Below are 19,087 nucleotides of genomic sequence, written 5' to 3'. Positions count from 1 at the left end.
GCATTTTATCTTTTAATTATTTCTTTTTCTTAGGAAGGAGGCTGAACTGGAGAAAAGTAGTGCTGCTCATAACCAGGCCACCCTGCTTTTGCAGGAAAAGTATAACAGTACAGTGCAAAGCCTTGAAGATGTTACTGCTCAATTTGAAAGGTATTTTTCTTTTGAGCCTGCACTCTTAAATGTAACATAAGCAGAAAGGGACGTTTACCCAGGGAAATCTGTGAACTGTGAACAAAGCAATCACACAAAGGATGATGCATATTAGTTTAAATTCCATAATCACCAACCATAAGTGGGCATTTAGCATTATCTGGTAATCTTATTATATTTATATAATTCCCCTTTATAATTTATAGAAATTCCCCTTTCTCACTATCCACTTCAACTTTTATGCACTGAGCCAGGTGCGGTGGCACATGCCTGTAGTCCTAGCCACTCCATACGCTGAGGTGGGAGGATCAAGTCATGCACTTAGAAGCATTTGGTGCTTCTGCCTTACTCTCTTGATGTTATCATTTTCATAAAGAAATCAGAAATTTTTATCTCCTCATTAGACCTATAAAGAGACCCACATTTGTACTCATCCTATCTTCCCACTTATTACAGATGAAATGTCCTAGTCTTTTCATCTTCAGTGACCTCATTCTATCATTTTTTTCTCTCATAATTTGAAACCTTTTTACTGGATTTTTTCCAATCAATATTAAAACATGATAATATACATCAATCTTTAAAATATATTAATTAGCTGGCTGCTGTGGCTCATACCAGTAATCCCCGTGCTTTGGGAAGCCAAGGCAGGAAGATTGCTTGAGGCCAGGAGTTTGAGACCAGCCTGGGCAATAGAGTAAGACCTTGTTTCTACAAAAAAATATTAAGAATTAGCCAGGCATTGTGGCACATGCTACTTGGGAGACTGAGGGGGGGAGGATCACCTGAGCCCAGGAGTTCCAGGCTACATTGAGCTAAGATCACACCAGCCTGGGTGACAGAGCAAGACTGTCTCAAAACAAACAAAAAATAAATAAAATACACAAATTGTTTTAAAAACTCCTCTGACTTTAACTTCCTTTTGCAGCTGTCTAACACCACCAGTCATTCCCTTCTTAACCCAAAATTCTACTCCTTTTCAGTCCTTGTCCTTCTCCTTTTCCTTCTCTTGACAGAGAAGATTGTCTCTATATCCACTTCCTCACCTCGCGTGCCTTCTACTTATTTTCTCCTTAAATAAAAAGTTTATTTTGGGTGGAACTACAAATTACAAAGGCCAATATAATGAATACTTATATATTAATGTTAACATTTTTATTTATCACTTTTACTTTAGCTCATTTTGGCAGAGAGGTTCCTTTCTTTTATTTAGTAAATGCAAAAGAATGCATAACATGTACATAAACTATAGAGCTTGAAGATAAAGCTGACATGCATGAACCTATAAAAGACAACCAGTAAGCCAAAAGATTTTCAACAACTTAGTATCCATGTATAAGTTCCTCTACCATCCCATTTTCATGCCTTCCCTGAACAGATAACACTGTCCCAAAGTCTACATTATTTCCTTGTTTTTTCTCCCCGTGTATTATAATTTTATGACACATATATCCATACAAATAATGCATTATGTAATTTTCCTTCTCTCTGAACTTTACCAAAAAATGTCATCATAGTATATACTGTTTCCTGGGACTTATTTTTCCATTCTGCATTATGTGTGTTTTCAGGATTGAATCATGTTGTCTGAGGCTATGGTTTGTTGATAGTCACTGCTATGAGTATTTTACTGTATGAATATACCACAACTTATTTATTCATTCTTTGGACTTTGGGTTGTTTCCCATTTGTTTAGTTATTATTAGTTATTTAGAGACTATAAGTATGCATGTCGGTAAGAATTTCTCTAAAGCCAAAGGTATATGAATGTTCAACTCTAAAACTTAATACCAAATCATTTTCCAATGTGGGAGTAAGAATCTACACTCCCACTAGTGTTATATAAGTTTCCATTTATCTTCTTTGCCAAAGCTTATTAGACTTCTTAAATTTTGCCAGTGTACTTAGTGTAAAATGGCTTCTTATTGTGGATAATTCATCTTTCCTTTTCCATAAAAGGCTTGTTTATGACTTTTGTTTATTTGTCTATAGGGTTATCATCTTTTCCTCACTGATTTGTAGAGATTTTCTTTATCAGCCATATAGGTTACAGGTATCTTCGGCCAGTTTAGCTTATTTTTATTTTCTTTTCGGTTTCTTCTGGTGAGCGGAAATTCTCGATTTCAATATGGTTAAAATATTTATCTGTGTGTGGGCACTTTGGCTTCTCATTTAAGACCTTCTTTCTATCCCAAGGTGTAAAGGTATTCAACTAGTTTTCTTCTAAAAGTTTTAAAATTTCATTTTCCATTTTTCCACCTAGAACTGATTTCTATCTGTGTAGCAATATAGAGATCAAATTCATTTTTTTGTTTTCCCTGTGGACAACCAATTGCCTAGTTTAATTGTACCTTAAATTCATTAAACTGTACCTTGTTTCCCCAGTGATCTGTTCCCACATGTGATACCTTATGACAGATAGATAAATAATTTATATGTGTATATGTTTTATTTATAATTTTTATTGTATCAGAACATATAAATTGTATAAATATATATATAAATTATACATATATATTTATTGCTAATATCAATCCTGTAAAGGAATTTCCCTTCTCGTTAGTTTGAAGAATAGTGCTTCAGGAGGTTTTTATCTATTCTGTTATTTCACTCACCATCCATATCCTCATAGTATTAAAATTTATTTCATCAAACCAGACCTTTCTTTACGGCTCCATATTCACATATCCAGTTACCCACTTGACATCAAGCAGACATCATACTGTCTTTTTATATTATCCAAATTTAATAACCTATCCAAACCAACTCTTGATCTTTCCATTGCTTTCTATCCCTAGCCTCTCATTGTTTTTTATTATAATCAGTGACATCATCTTCCCAGCTTTTCATTCTATAAATCTGAGAGTCATCCTTCATTCTCTCTTCCTTACCCCCAATATTCAATCTATCTCTTGAATTTTTCTACTCTGCTTCCAAAAGAGATCTTGTGTCTTTCCATTGCCAGCTCCTTAGTCTGAGCCTCCTTTATCACTCACCTGAGCTGATAAATAATTGTTTTATTTATAGAAGGATCAAATAATTGATCCTTCAGTTTTCCATTCTTTCCCCTGCCCTAATCCATCCTCCTCATAGCTCTGGAGTGAGCTACACATTTAATTAAACACCTTTTTATTTTATTTATTTATTTGTTTGTTTGTTTATTTATTTATTTATTTTGAGACGGAGTTTCGCTCTTGTTGCCCAGGCTGGAGTGCAATGGCACTATCTCAGCTCACTGCAGCCTCCACCTCACGGGTTCAGGTGATTCTCCTGCCTCAGCCTCCCGAGTAGCTGAGATTACAGGTGTCCGCCACCACGCTCGGCTAATTTTTTGTGTTTTTAGTAGTGAGGAGGTTTCACCATGTTGGTCATGCTGGTCTCGAACTCCTGACCTCAGGTGATCTACCCATCTCAGCCTCCCAGAGTGCTGGGATTACAGGCATGAGCCACCATGCCTGGCCTACTTGGACACCTTTAATGGTTCCTGTCTATCCCCCAGGTAAGCCCACTGTGCCCTGCTCTGATGACCCTCATGCCACCAGCTTCTGCTCCAGCCTTTCTTACTCATTAGGCTCTAGTCTCACTTTTTATTTTTTGGTTGTGAGTAATTTTCATGTTTGGTAGTTGATTTCTTTTCCATCTCTTGTATGCATACTTCCTGCACCTAGTAGGCACTTGATTTTTTTTTCTTTGAATACACAGCAGATGCCATGTAAACTCATTAGTACTTAGCTCAGAACACTGAATTCTTACCTGTGTTAAATGCATGAATACATTAAAAACGTTTTAGTTTTACCTAAAAGTATATAAAATGTAAACTGATCAGTTATGATTGTCATATGTAATAGTTAGAAAACTACTTTGACTTTTTTTTTCTTTTTAATAAGCTATAAAGCATTAACAGCCAGTGAGATAGAAGATCTTAAGCTGGAGAACTCATCATTACAGGAAACAGTGGCCAAGGCTGGAAAAAGTGCAGAGGATGTTCAGCATCAGATACTGGCAACTGAGAGCTCAAATCAAGAATATGCACGGTATATACAGCTAATAATGGCCTTAGAACCATTAAGACAATTTAATGTTGAAAGCCAGCTGGTAACTGTCCCTTGGCTTGCTTTTGGCCATCTTACATTGCAAATTAAGAATTTACTCAGTTAAAAAATGACGCTTCTTGAAGAGTTCCTTGGGTTTTTTTTTTTTTTAAAGGGAAAAATTAATGAAAATGGCTATAAAATGTTTAGTGAACTCTTCTCTCTCAAACCAAAGGATGCTTCTAGATCTGCAGACCAAGTCAGCATTAAAAGAAACAGAAATTAAAGAAATCACAGTTTCTTTTCTTCAAAAAATAACTGATTTGCAGAACCAACTCAAGCAACAAGAGGAAGACTTTAGAAAACAGCTAGAAGATGAAGAAGGAAGGTATTCTGTGATTAGAGCCTGAGTGCCTTATAACTCAGTTATGATGTTATTTTTTAGATAACTATGTTTTTCTTAATTTAATTTTTCCATGCAGAAAAGCTGGAAAAGAAAATACAACAGCAGAATTAACTGAAGAAATTAACAAATGGCGTCTCCTCTATGAAGAACTATATAATAAAACAAAACCTTTTCAGGTTTGTCAGATAGGAGTAAACTTGTGTTTATTTTAGGAATTCACTTTGTTCCCTATTATATAGTGAGGACAGTGACTTGGGTTTTCTGCAAGATCATTTTGCTGTGCACTTACAGTGCCAATTTAGCTCACTATTAAAGGTTTATTGTTAAATTACTCTGCATAACTTTTTCCCACATTTTTGAAGTATAATTAACAAATTTAATTGACATGATTTTTTCAATGGACCCTTTGTGGTTTAAAAAAAAACTGTAATGAGGAACTTAAAAGTTTGGCTCAGAGGGCTTGCCTGGTATGAGCTTTTGATAATTAACCAATTTTAATTTGTGATATGACTTACCTTATTGCAAATATTCATTGTTTCTCAATACACTGATCTTTTAAAAGAAAAAAGAATAAATGCTGATTTTGGAACTTAGATAGAAGTACAGTATTGGTTATAATGTGGTGATCTAACTGATACAGATAAAACTGGCCAGCTGGCTTTTTTACCTTGTTTGTTTTCCTCTGTTTTAATGATCTTTAAAATGAAAAATACAAAGTTTAAAAGAGTTTTGTAGAGAATCTATGGAGAGCCCTGAGAATATGTAAACATACCCTGTTTTTATTTGTGTTTTTAATTTTCTTTAGTGTTTATGGTTTACATGAAACTGGTATGATCAAACTGTTTTAAGTCTTTATTTTAAAAATCTTTTTCAGCTACAACTAGATGCTTTTGAGGCAGAAAAACAGGCATTGTTGAATGAACATGGTGCAGCTCAGGAACAGCTAAATAAAATAAGAGATTCATATGCTAAATTACTGGGTCATCAGAATTTGAAACAAAAAATCAAGCATGTTGTGAAGTTGAAAGATGAAAATAGCCAACTCAAATCGGTTTGTAAAGTGACATTTCATTTTATTAAAGATATTGGAGGGAGTGGGGGTTATTCTAATTATAATACTTAAATAAAATGAAAATCTTTGGTATCAGGAAAAAAAAAAAAAGTTTATAGAGGAAAATTGGGCTGCAATTTAGTGGATTTATTTTAGAGTGTTGACCAGATGGGCCTTCAATGTTCTAAAGTTTTCTAGCTACCTTCTTAATATATTGAAAATTACTAGAGTAATTGGATGACTGCATTAAGCTTTACATATCTATTTCCATTTGCAAAATTGCAAACTCCTTGATGTAAAACTGTAAAGAGAAGCAGTGTTCAAAAATAGTTGGGCACTTAAATTTTTTAACATATGTATCGAGATATAATTGACATCCCATACAATCTACCCATTGAAAGTGGACAATTCAGTGGTTTTTAGTATACATATACAGATATGTGCAACCGTCACCATAGTCAATTTTAGGACATTTTCCTCACCTCAAAACAAAACCCTGTTATCCTTTTCCCAACACTCTCCTATCTCCTCACCCCACCCTTCAGCCCTAAGCAACCACTAATCTACTTTCTGTCTCTGTTGATTTCCCTATTACAGACCTGACATATTCATGGATTCAGATAATATGTGGCCTTTTGTTACTGGCTTCTTTCAGTCAATTAGCATAGTATTTTCAAGATTCATTTGTGTTGTAGCATGGAGAGTACTTTTTTTTTTTTTATAGCCTAATAATTCATTATGTGGTTAAACCACATTTTATTTATTCATTTGTAAGTTGATAAACAATTGTTTGCACATTTTGGCTATTACAAATAATAGCCATAAACATTCATATACAAGTTTTTATATGGACATTTGTTTTTATTTCCCTGGGAAATAATGGGAGGGAAGTTGCCAGATCATTTGATAACTCTACATTTAATCATTTCAGGAAGTATCAGACTAGATTCTGATGAGATCGGGTACGTTCAGGGTGGTATGGCCATAGAAAGGTCAGACTGTATTCAAAAATGGCTCATACCAGTCTATATTCTACAGGCAGTATATGAGGGTCCCAATTTCTCCACATAGTTACCAACATTTGTTATTATCTGACTTCTTTATCTTAGCCATTGTATTTGGTATAAAGTGGTATCCCATTGTGGCTTAACTTGCACTTTCTTAATTGGTAGTAATGTTGGTCATCTTTTCATGTGCTTACTGGCCATTTGTATATCTTCGTAAAAGAAATGTCTTTTCAGACTCTGCTCATTATTAAATTGGATTATTTGTCTTTTTATTATTGTGAGAATTCTTCATCTATTCTGGACACAAGTCTCTTATGTATTATTTGCAAATTTATTCTCCCATTCTATGCATTGTCTTTTCACTTTCTTGATGTTGTCCTTTGACCCAAAAAACTTTTATGAAGTCCAGTGTGTCTATTTTTTTGTTTGTTTGTTCCTTGGTATCTATCTCCTCTGCCAAATTCAAGGTCAGGAAGATTTACCCCTGTGTTTTCTTCTAACAGATCTATGGTTTTAGCTCTTACATTTAGATTATTGATTGATTTTGAGTTAATTTTTGTATGTGGTGTGAGGTAAGGGTCCAGCTTCATTCTTTAGCATGTGGACATGCAATAGTCCCCACACTATTTTTTAAAGAGAATATTCTTGCCTCCAGTTAATGGAGTTAACATCCAATTAAAAAATCATTTAGACTGTACATGTATGGGTTTATTTCTAGACTCTCACCTGTCTTCCATTGATCTATACATCTATGTGCCACCACACTGTCTTGATTACCGTTGTTTTGTAGTAAGTTTTGAAATCAGGAAGCGTGAGTCCTCTTTGTAGTTTTCAATATGGTTTTGTCTATTCTGGACCTCTTGCAATTCTATAGTGATTTTGGAATCAGTTTTTTTTTTTTTTTTTTCAGACGGCATTTCACTCTGTCACTCAGGCTGGAGTACAGTGGCGCGATCTCAGCTCACCGCCAGCTCTGCCTCCCAAGTTCACGCCATTCTCCTGCCTCAGCCTCCCGAGTAGCTGGGGCTAGAGGTGCCCACCACCACGCCCAGCTAATTTTTTGTGGTTTTAGTAGAGACAGGGTTTCACTGTGTTAGCCAGGATGGTGTCAATCTCCTGACCTCGTGATCCGCCCACCTCGGCCTCCCAAAGTGCTGGGATTACAGGCATGAGCCACTGTGCCCAGCCTGGAATCAGTTTTTCTACAAAGAAACCAGCTGGGATTCTGATGGGAACTGCATTGAATCTATAGATCAGTTTGGGACATATTATTATCTTTACTAGGTTAAGTCTTCTAATATATGAATATGGGATATTTTTCCAAGTATTTAGATATCATTTAATTTCTTTCAACAATGTTTTGTAGTTTTCAGAGTATAAGTTTTCCACTTCTTTTGTTAAATCTATTACTATTCTATTCTTTTTGATGCTATTGTAAAAGAAATTGTTAATTTCATTTTTGGATTGTTCATTGCAAGTGTATAGAAATACAATTGATTGGCCGGGTGCGGTGGCTCAAGCCTGTAATCCCAGCACTTTGGGAGGCCGAGACGGGCGGATCACGAGGTCAGGAGATCGAGACCATCCTGGCTAACACGGTGAAACCCCGTCTCTACTAAAAAATACAAAAAAGTAGCTGGGCAAGGTGGCGGGTGCCTGTAGTCCCAGCTACTCAGGAGGCTGAGGCAGGAGAATGGCCTACACCCAGGAGGCGAAGCTTGCAGTGAGCTGAGATCCGGCCACTGCACTCCAGCCTGGGCGACAGAGCGAGACTCCATCTCAAAAAAAAAAGAAATACAATTGATTTTAATATATTTATCTTGTATCCTGCACACTTGCTAAACTCATTTTAGTTCTAATAGTTTTTTAGTGGATTCCTTAGGATATTCTTATGGAAGATCATGTCTTTTGCAAATAGAGATGGTTTTACTTATTTTCCAATCTGGATGCCTTTTATTTCTTTTTTTTTTTTTTTTTTTTTTTTTTGAGACGGAGTCTCACGCTGTGTCTCCCAGGCTGGAGTGCAGTGGAGCGATCTCGGCTCACTGCAAGCTCCGCCTCCCGGGTTCCCGCCATTCTCCTGCCTCAGCCTCCTGAGTAGCTGGGACTACAGGCGCCCGCCACCGCGCCCGGCTAATTTTTTGTATTTTTAGTAGAGACGGGGTTTCACTGTGGTCTCGATCTCCTGACCTTGTGATCCGCCCGCCTCGGCCTCCCAAAGTGCTGGGATTACAGGCTTGAGCCACCGCGCCCGGCCGCCTTTTATTTCTTTTTCTTGTTTAACATCTCTGGCTAAAACCTGTAGTATAATACAATGTTGAATTTAGAAATAATGAAAATGGATGGACAGACTTTCTTTGTTCCTGATCTAGGGGGAAAGCATTCAGTCTTTCTCCATGATATATGATGTTAGCTATACGATGTATGTAGAGTGACATTATTAGATGTTGATTTGTCAGCCAGGCGCAGTGGCTTACGCCTGTAATCCCAGCACTCTGGAAGGCCAAGGCAGGTGGATCACCTGAGGTCAGGAGTTTGAGACAAGCCTGGCCAATATGGTGAAACCTCATCTCTACTAAAAATACAAAAATTAGCTAGGTGTGGTGGCGGGCACCTGTAATCCCAGCTACTTGGGTAGGAGAATCTCTTGAACTCAGAAGACAGAGGTTGCTGTGAACTGAGATGGAGCCATTGAGCCTGGGAGACAACAGCGAAACTCCGTCTCAAAAAAACAAAGACGTTGATTTGTCACAGATGCTCTTTATCAAGTTGAGGAAGTTCCCTTCTGTTTCCTACTTTGTTGAGCATTTTTATATGAAAGAGTGATAAATTCTATCAAGTGCTTCTTCTATTTCTATTGAGATTATCACGTAATTTGTTTTTTATTCTGTTGATATATTTTATTGATTTTTAGATGTTAATCTAACCTTCTGAGATAAATCCCACTTGGTTATAGCATATAATTATTTTTATATGTTGCTGAGGGGTTTTTTTGTCCATATTCCTAGGAGATACTGGTCTATGGGTTTTCTTTGTTTTGTTTTTGTTTTTTTAATGTCTGTCTCATTTTGGTATCAGGGTAACGGTGACATCATAAAATGAATTGAGAAATGTTCCTTCTTTTCTATGTGGAATGGTTTTTGAATAATTGGTGTTAATTCTTCATTGAATATGTGGTAGAATTTATTGGTGAAGCCATCTGGACCTGGGCTTTTCTTGTGAATATTTTTTGATTACTAATTCAATATCGTTACTTGATACAGGCTTATTCAGATTATCTCTTTCTTCTTGAGTCGGTTTTCTTCTTGAGTAGTTTATGTCTTTCTATAAATGTGTCTAATTTGTTGGTATGTAATTGTTCATAGTATTCCTTTATAATATCTTTTATTTCGGTAAAGTCAGTAGTAATGGCTCCTCTTTATTTCCGATTCTAGTAATTTGAGTCTTTTTTTATTTAAGTTTCTTTCTTTTTAAAAATTTTTAGTAGAGAAAGAACTTTATTTTTGTTTGGTTGGTTTTTGGGGTTTTTTTTGAGACAGGATCTCACTCTGTCACCAGGCTGGAGTGCAGTGATGCAATCACAGATCACTGCAGCCTCGACCTCCCTGGACTCAGGTGATCCTCCCACCTCAGCCTCCCAAGTAGCTGGGACTACAGGTGTGCACCACCACACCTGGCTAATTTTTCTACTTTTTGTAGAGACAGAGTTTTGCCATGTGGCCCAGGCTGGTCTGGAACTCCTGGGCTCAAGCAATCTACCTGCTTTGGCCTCTCAGAGTGCTGGGATTATAGGCTTGAGCCACTGCACCTGGCCAAGAACTTTTCTTTTTTATGATTTCATCTTTTGTTTTAGATGTGAGGGTACATATGCAGATTTGTTACATAGGTGCATTGCATGATACTGAGGTTTAGGGTATGACTGGTCCCATCACCCAGGTAGTAAGGATGGTGCTCAGTAGGCGGTTTTTCAGCCCTTGTTTAATGGCTGAAAAATCCAACATCCAGTTACTCTCAAAGACATTTTTTCTCCTTTTGTCCAAATGTATAGGTTATACTTTTCTGTTTACTGGCATACCTTGTAATTTTTCATTGGAGAGTAAATTTTTAGATCATATGTTGTAGCATTTCTGGGTACAGCTCCCCCTCCTTTTGGGGCTTTTTATTTGCTTATTTGCTTAATGAGCGGCTCAATGATTTTAGTGAAGCCTATCCTACTACTTCCCCAGACCCCAACAGTGTTGTGCCTCTGATGTTGCTGTGCAGGGAGGTACAGTTTTAGGTATATCCACAATTACCCTGGGATGACACTTGCTTTGGTAGGGTTGCCTTCCTCTCTTTCTGTGAACATAGTAGGCTATAAACTCCAGTAGATGCTGGCTCCTTGCTTTATTATTTTCAACAGTACCCTAGGGCATAAATTGCTGTATCAACTAATCCAATCAAATTCTGGCCCCTCTGTAGGGATTGCATCTGAGAGCAGTGCTGGATATTTATTGACTACAGAAGGGCTTGTCCCAGCTGTCTTATTCCCTAGTTTTCTCCTGCAAACTAACTAGTCTGCTGTTGAGCCTATATCTTAAATCTCCTCCCAATTCTCTATCACTATAACCACCACTGTTCTTTCATGGTCCCCAACCTTTTTGGCACCAGGGACCATTTTTGTGGAAGGCAATTTTTACACAGACCGGATCACCCAGCTCGTGATTGGTTGGTGTGGATGGTTTTGCGATTAAACTGTTCCACCTCAGATCATCAGGCATTAGATTCTCATAAGGAGCATGCAACCTAGATCCCTCACACGTGCAGTTCACACTAGGGTTCACACTCTTATGAGAATCTAATGCTGAAGCTGATCTGACAGGAGGAGGAGCTCGGGGGTAATGCTTATGCTTCCTGGCTCACCATTCACCTCCTGCTCTGCAGCCCGATTCCTAACAGGTCATGGACAGGTATCGATCTGTAGCCCAGAGGTTGGGGACCCCTGCTTTAGAGCACCATTAGGCTTCAGCTTCTCCAAGCTCTGTTGCAGGTGAAGTCAGTTCCTTTGAAAAGAAATGAGGAGCTACCTGTTTTATGGCCTACTTGCCTTTTCCGCCCTCCTTTCCCCCTCCCCTGACAATATCTCTGAGCCAGAACTAGAACTGAAATTGGGGACAATGGCAGTTTTCTGTCTGAGAGACATCTCTGCCCTAGGAGCTGAGTTTTCAGTGGACTTGTGGGGAAGAGATGAGGAATCGCCCCAGGCCCTCTTGACTCACCTCTCCTGGTGTAGAACCATCCCCCTCATGAGCCAGAGAAAGGGTGATCAGGGGCCCAGCATTTTCAACACGCTGTGCCCAAGGTGAGCCCCTGTTCCATGAATGGGGCTGAGTGGAGGAAGGGATCCCCCACCTCACAACTGCATTTGTCCAAGATATAACCACAGCCACAGGGAGCTGGGGACAAGATGAGAAACTCTGATGTCCTGGTCCTCCTGGGAGGGAAGCTTCTGACTCAGAGGTGGGGGAAAAGAGGGCCCTGTGCTTTTGATTGTAGCCATCTGGCATGGACTTTGCCTTGCTAAGCTGGGAGTGGGAAGAGGGGAAGGAGTTTTGGCTTCAATACTGCAGACTTTCATCTTTCTCACCAAATTTTTGCAGATTTTCTTCAATAGACATTTCTTCATTTGCTGTTTTTCCCTTAGGTCAATTTTCAGAGGCTTTAACTGGTTAACATCATATGACTTTTAGTTTCACTAGGGAGTAGGTCAGCAGAACTTTCATGCTGTCATGCCAGAAGTCCATCTCAGCAGTTACTTTTGAGTTGAACTTTTATCAGAAAAATAGCTTTGTAGCTGTAGAAGGGCAAGGAGATTTAAGACTGTATCTCCTTTGTCACAGCTGTTTCAAGTCATTTTGTAATTCAGTCTTAAAGCCTCTGTCTAGCAGTGATTGTTGCCATTGGGTGTGATAGTACATAAACAACTCTGGAATTTGCCCACAACATTGGTAACACATTTCACTGACATAATCTTTAATAATTGTTTATTACCTTTTTTTTTTTTTTTTTTTTTTTTACCTAGGAAGTATCAAAACTCCGCTGTCAGCTTGCTAAAAAAAAACAAAGTGAGACAAAACTTCAAGAGGAATTGAATAAAGTCCTAGGTATCAAACACTTTGATCCTTCAAAGGCTTTTCATCATGAAAGTAAAGAAAATTTTGCCCTGAAAACCCCATTAAAAGAAGGTAAGACATGAATAAATATATAAAAGTGTCCTCTTCCTTTGGATTTGCTTTCACAGCATTTAGCAAGTCATCCATCTTATGAACTGTGAAAATTTGTTGACACCTTCTGATAAAAGCAATTCTTACTGAGATTGTTGTGTACAAATGACTGTTTTTTCCCTCCTTCTACACTTTCTTTTCTGTATACCTGGATTCTGCCTGTTCTTCAAGGCTGGGTCAAATTATATCTTCCTTGAAGCTTTGCCTGACTATTTTGCCCCTGTCCACACTCCCCAATTTTACTCCCTCTATAATACCCTTAGCATTTTAACCTAAATGTCTCTTAGGTCCTTAATCATTTTCTAATTTCTAGTTTTGGAGAAGTAATTTCTTATTTCTTGACTGGGAATGTTTGTCTTTCACAATAAATTAAAATTGGTTGAAATGATAAAGACTTGTAAATAAAATTGTCTTGCAGAATATATTGCTTCATCTGCCTAGAGAAGATACAAGGCCTGTTTTTAGTTTATAACGATGGATAAATTCGTTTTAATCTAGATTACTAATACTTCTTTTCAATAATTCTTCTAGGCAGTACAAACTGTTACTGAGCTCCTATGGAGTGACAAGAATCATGGAAGTAAACATCTGAAAAACGTGTTGAAGATTATTTCATTCGTATTGTTGTTATTGATGTTGTTATTATGTTTGACATGGTATTTTATAATGTTGTATTTAATTTTAACTGCCAATCCTTAAATATGTGAAAGGAACATTTTTTACCAAAGTGTCTTTTGAGATTTTATTTTTTCTTGTAAATGCCTCCTGCCTAATGCTCACCTTTATCACCTCATTCTGAACCCTCTCACTGGCTTTCCAGCTTACAATGCATCTCATCAACTTAATATTCCTTTAAAAGTCAGTATCATATTATTATTCTGTTCTGAAACCTTACTTTCAAGAGTCTAATCCCCAGATTTTTTAGCTTGATCCTGGAGGTCTTTTCTAGTCTGAGCTTCTTTAGCTAGGCTGAAACACCTTGGTTTATTCTTGCCTCTACTTCAATTCTGATAATGCTCACCTATTATCCTTCCACTTGTCCAGTTGAAATAAGAAATTTAAGAACGAGCCTAACTTCATAGGAACCTCTCCATTTTTAATCAGTTGTTTAATAATTTACAGGTTCTTAGGCTCCATCCTATTTGTATGAAATTATAATCTGTGATTTGGCCTTAAGCCTGCATTTTTAACAAACTCTTCAGTTAATTCTTAAATACACTGAAAATCTGAGAAACTCTGCATGTAACTATTTCTTTAGAGTTTGTCATATACTGCTTGTCATCTACATGTCTACTGAGCATTTGATTAATATTTGTGTAATATGAAATAAAATTACACAGTGAGTCATTTAACCAATTAATTTTTCAACTTTATTTTATGAAGTTACATTAATGCTTCTATATAAGATGTATTTATTATCTCTTCCCTACCCACACCACCTTGTCCCCAGAATCACAAAAGATACTGTTTAGAAAGTGGTAAATCTCTCTCTAAAATGTCTGTTTTGCACATTGGTATAATATTGATAAGCTACCTTTTTTATAATATGTCCTCATTGATCGACCAACAGGGACTATCAGTCAGAATTGCTTTTCATAATTATTTTATTAGATCTTAATACATGGTTGAATTTTAAAATGCAATTTTTTTAATTAAATTCAGAAGAAATGTAGGAATTGAAAAATTGTCCAATAAAATGGTTTAATGGGCTGCGCACAATGGCTCATGCCTATAATCCCAACACTTTGGGAGGCTAAGGCGGGAGGAATTCAAGATCAGCCTGGGCAACATAGTGATCCCTCATCTCTAAAAAATATATAAATAAATAATAAAATGCTTCAGGACTCCTACTTTTAGCCAAGATGGGGTAATAAGATGAACAACCAGGTGCACTGCCCAAAGTTCTGCCCACTGGGAGGATTTCTCTTCACCACTGTCCTTCAGGGATGTCCCAGAGAAGGGCTGGCATACTGTAGCTATCCAATTTCAGGTGATGCCTACATATCACACAGAAACATCTATAAACTAGGCCCATGTCATTTATTCCTGTCAATTCATCATAGGGAACTCCCCATGAGCTTGGGAGAAAAAAGGCAAGGTAGCAGGAACAGGGACCATGGGCATTTGGGTCACTTCTTCATGTAACTTACTTTTGCCTTCAGGTCCTGCCTGGGCCCAGTCACATACATAACACGTTCTTTGATGATGTACTCCTGCTGTGCACACCCAGCATTATGGCTTATGGGTCAGATAACACCCAACTCATCATGGGCAGCTCAGGTCACATGGTAACTTAATTGACCATGGTAAGCATTCAGTCCCTACTGAAGCCCAGCAGTAGGCCAAGAGCTGTTTCTCAAAAGAGTAGTTATGTGCATAGGATAGCAGGTCTTTCTTCAAAATACTACGGGTCTGCACTGAGATTCATCTATACGGGCCTGCCAAAGGTTCCAACAGCATCTCTATCTGCCACTGACACTTCAAATACCATTGGATCTGCACGTTCATATGTCCCAAGCAACAAAGCAGCTTACACAATAGCCTGGACCTATTGCAGAACCTTTTCCTATTCTGAGTCCTACTCCAAACTAGCAGCTTTTCAAGACACTCAGTAAATGGGCCAGAGTAACAAACCCAAATCCAAAGAGGGCTGCCACATGTCATGCCTCTTCTGGTTGTAGGAGGGGGCAGATGCAAAAACTTACCTTAGGAGGGGTATCTCAATATGCCTTACACCACTGGACCCCTAGAAATTTTACTGAGACATGAAAAAGCCTTTGAATTTTTGTTGGATTTACTTCCCACTTCTGATATGCACATGTTTTACCAATAGTTCTGGAGTAGTTGCTACATCTCACTCATTAAGTCCAGTGAGCATAATGTCATCAGTGTAATGGGTCAATGTGATGTGGAAAGAAAAGGCAATAAAGATTCCTGTGAACAAAATTAGGACAGAGCTGGTGAGTTGATATACCCTGAAGTAGGACATAAAGGTGCATTTCTAGCCTTGCCAGCTAAAAGCAAACTGCTTCTGCTTGGCCTTCTAGACAGGGATGGAGAAAAAGGCATTTGCCAGATCAGTAGATGCATATGAGGAACCAGGGTTTATGTTAATTTGCTCAAGCAATACATCTGGTACAGCAGCTGCAATTGGAGTCACCACCTAGTTAAGTCTGTGATAACCCACTGTTTTTCTCCAAGATCCATCTGTCCTCTGCTCAGGCTAAATAGGTGAGTTGAATGGAGATATGGTAGGAATCACCACCCAGCCTGCCTTCAAGTACTTACGGTGGCACTAATCTCTTCACTCCCTATAGGAATTGAACATTGCGTTTGGTTTACTATTTTCCTAAGTACAGATAGTTCTAGTGGCTTCTACTTGGCCTTTTCTACCATAATAGCCCTCACTCCATAGGTCAGGAAACCAATGCGTGGATTCTGTCAGCTGCTGACTATATTCTAATTATACATTCTAGAACTGGGGGATAACCACAGAATAGGTTCAGGAATTCACTGGGCCCATTGTGAGATGGAACTAAGCTAAAACTCTGTTCATCACCTGACCTCCATAAGCTGCTACCCTGACAGTAGCACTTTGGATCTCCTGAAATTAGTGTCACTTCAGAGCCAGTGTCCACTAGTTCACAAAAGATCTGATTATTCCCTTTTTCTAATGCACAGTTACGTTGGTAAAAGGCTGTACGTCCCTTTGGGGAGGACTAGGAGAAAGACTAACAGTATAAACGTTTGGTTATGGACCAGGGTCCCCTTGAGGTCCTCCCCTTCAATCGAAGGGTTTTGGCTCTATAAAATGGCTCAAGTCTGGGAATTAAGGGACCACAATTCTCTGTTTTTATGATTCAAGTTCAACTTTTGTCACTTGACTTAGAAGTTTTCTGCTCATACAGATCAAGTAAGACTTTAGTAGGCTTCCTATCTATTTCACTTCTAGGAAAACCATGATCAACTAGCCAAAGCACAGGTCTACACAAGTCAGATTATTCTGATTGTTCCTTTGGTTCTGTCATTATGATAACCACATCACCTTGCCTTTGGTGGTTGAGTCCCATTACTTGACCCATGCCACCCTGGGATATGTTACTTCCATTATATTTAGGTTTTCCAGTTCATTGACTGCAGTGAGCTCTGGCCTACAGAGAAGAGCCATCACAGAGTTCTGAAAAAGGTGCTGGAACGCTCCTCGTAAATTTATTTCTCATAGTATTGGTGAAAGGTATACTTTCTTGACATCCCCAGTGTGGATGAGTAGTTCTTAAATGAAAAATCTACTCCAATTTCCCAATATTCCTAAACCTTTTAATCCCATCCTCTAGATTAAACCAAGGCATGTCCAGCCCTTCCAATTCATCTTTTCCATGTTTCAGTAAGCCTATTAACCCATAAGCACCCTTTCTAATTCCCCAAGCTGCAGTGTTAAATGCAGACTCTTTGCTTAGTGAGCCCATGTCAAGAAATTTGACCTGATCCAACTTTTTGTTCCTTCCATCATTTTCCAACACCTTTATTATCCATTCTCGCATATGTTCCCAGATTTTTGTCTGTAAAAATTAGAGACTTTGAGTAACTCTTTGGAGTATAGCACATCTCTTCATGGGTAACACTTTGTTCCTGTCTAGTTTCAGGTCTAGAAGCAAAGAAGGGTGGTGGAGATGGGTCTGGAGGAGAACGGGCATTGTCTTGTATATCAACTGCCTCAAAGGAGACCATTACAATTTCCTCAGGCAATGCAGTGTTAATCATCTCAGACAGGTTGGAGGGTGCTATCACTGGAAATGGAGAAGCTGCTTCCACTGGGGTTGAGAAGTCTCTCCACCAGCAAAGAAGACTCATCAGAATTTATGGGCTTAATGTCCCCAGCTTCATCAAGGTCTTCCTACATGTCCAAATTCTAATTTATAGAATCTCATTCTTTTCAGTAAGTGCCCTCTTTTTAACAATAGTCACTCTGCAAGGCTGGAATTCTAATTTGTGTTGTAATTCAGCCAGTCACAGGATGAGATGCTGTGTTTGATTTTCAACAGTCTCGGCTCTGGGAATACAGGAGATAGGGTTTTCTTCAGAGTGTACATAGAAGCTTTCTGATTATTTATGGAGTACTTGAGCTGGGAATAAAAATCCCTACACTCACCTTTTTTAGCACCACTTTATCCAGTGACATTAGAAACAACCAACTGTCCTCATTATACTGATTAAGAGGCAGAATAGGTAGTCAAGGAAGTAAACATGGCTGTGGTATGCAGCAACTGTGGCTTACTGCACCACACACTTCAACAAAATAAGCCCCAGCATTCACATTGTAGTCAAGCTAACTCAAGCAAAGCTATCTTCAGTAAGACATTTCCCTGTAGACAGCATGCACATTTTGATTTTACATATCCTCAGACTGATCCTTTGCTTATTATAATAGTAGAAAAGCCACCACTGGGTGGAGATTTAAGATGCTAATGAGACATGCGATGTATGAGCAAGCATGTACACCTACTGCTCTTGTGCACCCAGAGGAACACCCAGAACATGCTTACTAGTAACACCTCTTCCCACCCCTTTATGATTAATCATGTAAGACTCCCAGAAAGGGAGTCTCCCTGGTGCCACTCTTTGCGGTCTCATCCTTACCAGCGGCCTGTACTGAATCCTCTCTCTAAGGGTGTACTATCTATTGTGCACTCAACTTTCAAAATATTATTTCTCCTTTGCAATGAATTGCTTTATACTGCATCTTCTTCACTGTCTCTTAAGTTCTTTTAGACTAAGAAGACAAGAACAAGGTTTCATAACAGCCATCAACAATTAGTTTTCAAAAAATCCCCCCCAAAAAATCATATACACAGTTAACCAGCTCCTTGCCTCTTATAACTGGTTGATTAGGAGTAGCCAATGCAATTATTTTGTGTATTTCTATTGCTAGATCATGCTATGCACTCAGTGCTCACTTTACTAACCGGAAAGAATCATTAACATCTTTAATAAGAGCAGAGTAAGATATGTTTTAATAACATAAAAAGATGTTATTAAAGATTTAATAAGATTTAATAACATCTTTAATAAGATCAAAATTGATTTAATAAGATCAATTCCAAAAACTCTGGAACCATCAGGAAACTCATCCTTAATATTCCGTCCCCCAGAGCAACTCTTGGTACCAAAATCTGTATTAG

At 38.2% G+C, this 19,087-nt stretch overlaps 1 protein-coding gene across 3 annotated transcripts in view; it reads left to right on the top strand.

Annotated features, from left to right (window-relative positions):
* The window catches only part of LOC105480814 (hyaluronan mediated motility receptor), a 33,782-nt gene extending 20,159 nt beyond the window's left edge, over positions 1-13,623 (top strand). For all 3 annotated transcript variants that reach the window (XM_024792583.2, XM_011739983.3, XM_011739982.3), the window contains 7 exons: positions 34-150; positions 4,038-4,184; positions 4,417-4,569; positions 4,664-4,763; positions 5,462-5,638; positions 12,707-12,869; positions 13,440-13,623. In XM_024792583.2, the coding sequence (XP_024648351.2) occupies positions 34-150; positions 4,038-4,184; positions 4,417-4,569; positions 4,664-4,763; positions 5,462-5,638; positions 12,707-12,869; positions 13,440-13,459 (877 nt within the window). In that variant the 3' untranslated portion in view covers positions 13,460-13,623. The remainder of the gene's footprint in view (positions 1-33; positions 151-4,037; positions 4,185-4,416; positions 4,570-4,663; positions 4,764-5,461; positions 5,639-12,706; positions 12,870-13,439) is intronic.
* Positions 13,624-19,087: the final 5,464 nt, after the last annotated feature.

Source organism: Macaca nemestrina, chromosome 6, assembly GCF_043159975.1.
Source record: "Macaca nemestrina isolate mMacNem1 chromosome 6, mMacNem.hap1, whole genome shotgun sequence".
Taxonomy (NCBI): Eukaryota; Metazoa; Chordata; class Mammalia; order Primates; family Cercopithecidae; genus Macaca; species Macaca nemestrina.
The sequence above is the reverse complement of the archived record's forward strand: the minus strand, read 5'-3'. Positions and strand labels throughout refer to the sequence as shown.